The following is a 6,583-nucleotide window of genomic DNA, read 5'->3' as shown; positions in this document are numbered from 1 at the left end:
GTAATGAAACTCTGAAATATATTTTTTTAAAAAATCCATGAAGGCAAGGTCTGAATGCTTAAGTGCTCCTATATAATTTTGTCCTCTGTTCAGATTAGGCCAGACAAATCTTTGCTGTTCCTACTGAAACAGCAAGCCCTCTGGCTGAAGCCCACTGGTGAAATGAGAGAGAGAGAGAAACGTGTACCCTTGAAGCCTTCTTAGCAATGAGTTCCCTGAAGACAGGGTGCTCTGCCCTTTTGCACCCATCTCTACACATCTTATTTAGAGAAATAGCATCTCTGCTTGAGGACTGGGCTTAGTGGAAATGTGGAAATAGTATTAGATGCATGGAAAGAGAAGGGGGGGGAAGTTCATATCATACCCATTTAATAAGCAGAGGTAGAGTGCTGTTTCTTCAGTACCCTTCTCAAAGACCTGTTTTATTTGGGGAATTAATTATGTTAAGTCTATGCAGTTTTGCAATATGTGGGATAGTTTGAAGGAAGTTTCCCATTGTAAACCAATACAATGATGAAGTAGCAATTAAGGGAATATACAACTATTTATTTACCTGCTAGTGGAATAACTCTTTGGAAGAAAAAAAATTCAAATATCATCTGAAGGAGGTTATTGGGCTCCTAGAAGTAGCTGAGCTACCAAACTACACCCTTGTACCCTGACAGGCGAGAGCAGGCCCCGGGGGAAATGAATAAAAAGCATATGCGGGTGCGTTTGCTGTTTTGCTGATAGCGACTCCTTCACAGGTAAGCAATCCAGTGTGTTTACTTTCAGTTCAAGTTTGTTTTGTTTACATTGAGTACCATTGCTGCTAACTTCCAATGAGGTGACACAAAGCAACAGGTTACAAAAAATGCCATCGACATCCATTCTGACAGCATCCATGTCACAATACACAATGATGTACTGGAATTATACAAAGACAAAAAAAATAGAGAGCGAGCTAATTATTCTGACTAGAACTGAAACTGACAGCGAAAAAGAAAAGACCCCCCGCCCTGACCCCGAAGCCCCTGCAGGAATCCATACCGATGCTTTGGCAGCCTCGTAGCAAATAAAGCGATAATCAGCCCTTCACACGCCCAAACCTTGTTTTTGTAACATCGTGAATTCCTGGCTCAGAGAAATAGTTAAAGCCATTAAAGCACTTTTTTCTTTTTTTTTTTTTCTTTCCACTCCCCCTCCCCCAACCTGAATGAGCTTCATGTTTTTACACAGGGTTAATAGTTATTAAAAATAATAAACAAATGAGGGGTAGGCACCATAGACTGCTCAGACAGTTACATGTTATAGTAATGGAGTCTAAGATATTCCAGCTTGAAACTCAGCTGCCCTTCGATTAGATTCGTCTAAAACAAGAGCCCGATCAGTGGCGTTACTGAAAAGGTTGGCGAAAAGAGCAATCCCTCTGCTTAATTAGTAGTAGCACAGTCAAGAACTGAAACCACCCCATCTCTGTGTAGGCTGCCTGTTTCAGCTTCAGGCTTCATGGTTTGGATTTCTGCTCGTCAGTCCATTCCTTGGGTCTTGTGCTCCCCCCCCAGACCCCACGAACATCAGTGCTGTAAGAAACAGTCAAATCCATGTACCCAGCAAATCCCCCCACCCTCCCACCCCCTTTTCTCTTCACAATCTCGATTTCTTCATGTACGTTCATGCCTCGCTATTCACTAATGAGGTATTATTAGATACTAACAATGCCTGCTCTCCTATGGATGTTAGCACAGACCAGTGACACATGAAGAAAGCTCTTCAATAAACCATTAAAAAATATTGCACTTACTTACTTACTTTAACCTTAAGCCCAACCTGCACAGAAAAAAAAAAAAAAAAAATTAACCAAAAGTACCAAATGAAAACCCAACACTCTGGAGCGATCTATTTTATGCACATATAGTGTCTTTTCCTTCATGTTGTTTAGTTGAATTTGGTCCAGTATTTTAAAAAAATGTCCAGAAATTAAATAGTTCAAAAGACACCGCAGGCTTGTTAAGGCTTTGTCTCCCCAGTGCTTCGGAAAGTTAAAAGTTCCTTTCTTTTGTTGTCCGTGTACTGCAAAGCAGCGGTCTCTCGTGGCAGAACAACTGGCCGTTCAAACCACCAAAAGAAAAAAGAATCAGAAGCAAGGGAAGATGGGTGTGCTTCATGGTCTCACCTGGAACTGAACAAACAGAATGTTTTAGAAATAAAAAAGGAAATAAATACAGTTCTTGGCATTTATTTTCACCAGCCCTCCATACAGGCTGGGACTGCAGCCCACCAGTACAAGCAGCTGGGCTCTAGGACTCAGATTAGACAGTAAACTACCTGAACATTAGGAAAAGGCAAATCAGGGTTCATTTTACAGGCAGGGGAATGTCATACGCAGAGGCGCGTGTGCAACACCACAGACACACAGCGGAGACAGCTGGTGGTGGTGCCCACAGCCCAGCGCTCCACCAGCTACTTATGAAGCCAATTTGTGTTGAAAGTCTGTAGCTTCCTGCTTTACCCAAAAGCAAATATTAAGGTTCTGGCTGGGTATTTACTGCCACCTAATGAACTAAAGCTCATTAGCTTAAACAGCACTGACGTACATCATAGAATCATTTGGTTGGAAAAGACCTTTAAGATCATCGAATCCAACCATACCTGTCCACTACTAAACCATTTCCCTAAGCACTTTGTCTACCCATCATTTAAATACCTCCAGGGATGGGGACTTGACCCTGACAACCCTTTCGGTGAAGAAATTTTTCCTCATGTCTAATCTAAACCTGCCCTGGTGCAACTTCAGACCATTCCCCCTCGTCCTTTCATCTGTTATCAGGGAGAAGAGGCCGACCCCCATCTCGCTACAGCCTCCTGTCAGGCAGTTGTAGAGGATGATAAGGTCTCCCCTCAGCCTCCTCTTCTCTAGGCTAAACAACCCCAGTTCCCTCAGCCGCTCCTCATAAGACTTGTGCTCCAGATCGCTCAACAGCTTCATTGCCCTTCTCTGGACACACTCCAGTGTCTCAATGTCCTCAACGTCCTCAACGTCCTCACAGCTGGTCCCCACCAGCAAACCTCCTGGTAGGTCAGAGCCATGTGTTTTACTCTGCAGCTGGGGACTGGGCTGGTTGGACGCAACAGATCAGGCACTGGGGCTCAGTGGAAAGGCAAGATGGTTGCTTTCCTTGTGCTAATGGTAGCACCAGTTTGAGAACCCTCCTGTTCCCTGCTTCTAGACTTATGAAAAAAACCAACATGTCAGAGCTTTTTGGTTACCATTTCGCCCTCCATCAGGCTCTGTTGCCACAGCAGCAATGCATCCCCAAACCTCTGCTGGCTTTGGTAACCTGAGAGTTGGTGACTGACTTGAGAATGACTGAAGACATGAGAGTCCTCCCCTCTTTTAAGCTTTTTAGGATTGTCAGGACAAGTGGCAGGGAATGGTTAGATGGCTCACTCGGGATTTCTGGATTCTCTTTTTCTGTGAACGATGAGTGAGCCAATATACTCTCACAGTGACATGGAAAGTGTAGTGGATTGTTTACTGTGAGAGACTAGAGGGGTTTCCCTCGCACTCTCCACGTCAACATCACCTCGGGGGAGGATGAGGCCCGGAAAGCTCCAAACTGTCAGCAAAGCTCCTGGAGCAAACACCCATGATGCTGGTTGCTCTCGAGCAGCCGGGGTGCGAGGGCATGGGCATGGCGCGGGGCCCGGCCTGCCTGACTTACCACCTGTGCCTCTGAACTAGGACTTGCTGACGTTCTCATATATGACATCGCTGATGCAGAACTGCTGCTTCTTCTTTTGCCACATCAGTTGCACACACTGGTGAATAAAAATGTATTGTTCCTGGAAGAAAAGACCAAACAAATGGGCATTTTTGCACCTCTGAAAGCACGACAAAAAAAAAAACAAACGGTGACACAGTTTGGTAGTTCACAGTAATAGCCTGCACAGCTTCTCGGTCTCTCCCTCCTCAGGCCCTCGCAATGTACAGTGAATTGTCAGCTCCCAAAATAATAGTCCACAATTATTATAGTTAGCAGCAGGGGAAGCACAAAACCCAACTGAGCTGCCCTGGCATCATGATCATTTATTGACAACCTGAACAATGATGGGAGATGAGAATAGAATAGAAAGAATAGTTTGGTTGGATCTGAGCTAAAATGGGTCTACTTCATATTGCCCAAAAATGAATTAATTCCCAGAAAGGTAGCTGAATGATTTATGTGCAACAAATCGCATCCAAGCCACATATGCACCTGAAATATTTTAATGAACTTCATGTTCCTTAGTGCTTGACTTCTTTACCAATAAAAAGCTGAAGCCTGATTTTGTTGACAGAGCAGTCAATCATTTGGGGAGCTACCAACCTCTGTGCAAATGATGCTGTAAGTCAGTCAGGTCGATCACATGCACCATTATATTTGTGGACAGATTTTTGTGCAACAAGACTGAGGTTATTTTTGGTTATGGACTGGCTTTTCTAAGCATTATCATCATTCAGATTAAACACTGCAATTCAATTTGGAATAATCTTAATTGATGACTTTTAGGTTTCAAAGACAGAGAAGGCAGACCCTGATGAACCCTTACACTAAGCTTTATGAGCACTAGGCACAGGGAGCAAGAGGATCTCAAGCAAAAACAACTGTCTCAAAACCTGATTCTGGATTTCAGCCCCTGTCCCCAGTGGTCTGCTGATGCCAGGAGATACCAATATAAGTTTGAAGCATGTTTCAGACCACAGAAATGCCTGGATTTCCTCACACCCACTAATTCAGAGTGACTGGTTTCAATTCAAGGTATTCTCCAATCTAACCCCCTTTCTGGGCCTGTGCCATTTGTTTGTTTTTTTTTTTTTAAACTGCTCAGCGAGACACTGCCAAGTTTCCAGTGTAGGAGGCAACATGAACCCAGGTGAGCTGTGTGTGGTTTCAGGTTTTGTAAGGAAAGCCTTTTTGGTGGCCTCCACGCCTGAGTACCAGTGCCACCAAGTGACCTCTGTGGCCAGGCTTGGCCACTGCCTGCAGCAGCAGGAGCTCAGCAACCACCAAAGCCCTGCCCTTGACATCAGCCCCAGGCAGGCGATGAGCTTGTATGTAAAAAAAATTAAAAAATTAAAAAAAAATCGCATCACCTCTGGAGTGGTAGCACAGTTGCAGGTGAAATCAACCATCAGGATTTGTTTCTCTGGTGTTTGCATAAGGATCTGCCTTTGGATTAATAGTGAATTGTGATGAAAAGTGGTAGTTTCGTAGGAATGACCCAGGTCTGAGAATAATGACCTTTTTTTTTCATTTCTAGATGCTAGCTGTTGTCACTACAGGTTTTCCTCCTCCTCTCCTCTCCCTGCTAAAACTGTGCTTTGGTCTGGGTTCAACAATCCTTGGCAACAAATTATCTGCCGGACCTAGCCTGCAAACACCGATGGTGGCACTTCCAACTGTACGGAGGTTGCCAGTTTATGCTGTGCCCAACCAGTGAAGAGCACAACAGGAGTGAAATCTTTCCCTCCTTAGCAGAGGAGCTGGGAAGGTTTCAGATGCATAAACGCTTCTGCTTTGGAAAAAGTGTTTGTGATTTTTTTTTCCATTATATGTTCTGACAATACGTCTATTCTTATGGCATTTGCCTTAAAAACAGAAAAACAACTACCCAGGCGATATTTGGGCAGGGAGAGGGGCAAGGAGGGTGTCTGGCAGACTGACAATCCTTTTGCCTGTTTTGCTTGATCTTTGTATTACCACTGTGTAACCGAGTTCCTGTGCTTGGCCAGATGATATCCTCCTGAACAAGCGTGAATGCCTGTCTGACACTGATACAATTTCATGAGCCATTAATCCCCTCAGCAAGCCCAATTCTTTTCAAAATGGTTTGAAAATTCCATATATTAATCTCCTCTAATGCATTTTTTGCATATTAATTTCACAGAAGGTGAGAATAACTCATCCCCTCTGGAAGACATCAGTGAGACTGTAGTTATGTTATCAGACCCACCTATGCAGCAGATTAATAACATGACACTATTACAATGAAGATGAAAAGTTAATTGTATCTATTCATAGCAATTTTGTCAAGTGTTCAGGGGGAGCAACAGTCGTCGGACATGAACACACTACAGAGAGGTAACATAGATCCAGTGATACATTCACAATGCTGCAGGTGAACTGATCTTACCTCTGTCTGCACCATGGACATTCTGTAGGACCGCATGTCAGACACCAGGCCCAATATATCTACGAACTCATGATCACGGATATGCTGTAAGAGCCGATCCAGGGCTATGAAGGTTCCTGTTCGTCCCACTCCAGCACTGCAACACACACAGACGTGCATCTTATTTCAGGCTTTGCTGATGGGGGCACACAGGAAAATCGGTCATATTGCAAAAAGCAGGTGCCCTGCAGCTGCGATAATCAGATGTAGCTAATCTGAGGCTAGACAGGCTGGTTAATCTGTAGGATTTAATGCTGTGCAACCCTTCATCCATCGTTTAGGGAGAACGTATGGAGTGGATGGCTCGGCAATTATTTCACCTTCCTATCCTCCCCTTCATGTACTCACGCAGAATGTGCATGCACACCCTCATCCACCCTTAGCTATC

At 44.2% G+C, this 6,583-nt stretch overlaps 1 protein-coding gene across 1 annotated transcript in view; it reads right to left on the bottom strand.

The window, feature by feature from the left end:
• Nucleotides 1-3,720: 3,720 nt before the first annotated feature.
• Nucleotides 3,721-6,583, bottom strand: part of PTPRO (protein tyrosine phosphatase receptor type O) — a 65,942-nt gene continuing 63,079 nt past the window's right edge. Inside the window, 2 exon segments of the mRNA XM_035888501.1 lie at nt 3,721-3,825; nt 6,157-6,292. Of these exon segments, the coding sequence (XP_035744394.1) occupies nt 3,721-3,825; nt 6,157-6,292 (241 nt within the window).

Source organism: Egretta garzetta, unplaced genomic scaffold, assembly GCF_000687185.1.
Source record: "Egretta garzetta isolate BGI_Z169 unplaced genomic scaffold, ASM68718v1 scaffold81, whole genome shotgun sequence".
In the NCBI taxonomy this organism is placed as follows: domain Eukaryota; kingdom Metazoa; phylum Chordata; class Aves; order Pelecaniformes; family Ardeidae; genus Egretta; species Egretta garzetta.
The sequence above is the reverse complement of the archived record's forward strand: the minus strand, read 5'-3'. Positions and strand labels throughout refer to the sequence as shown.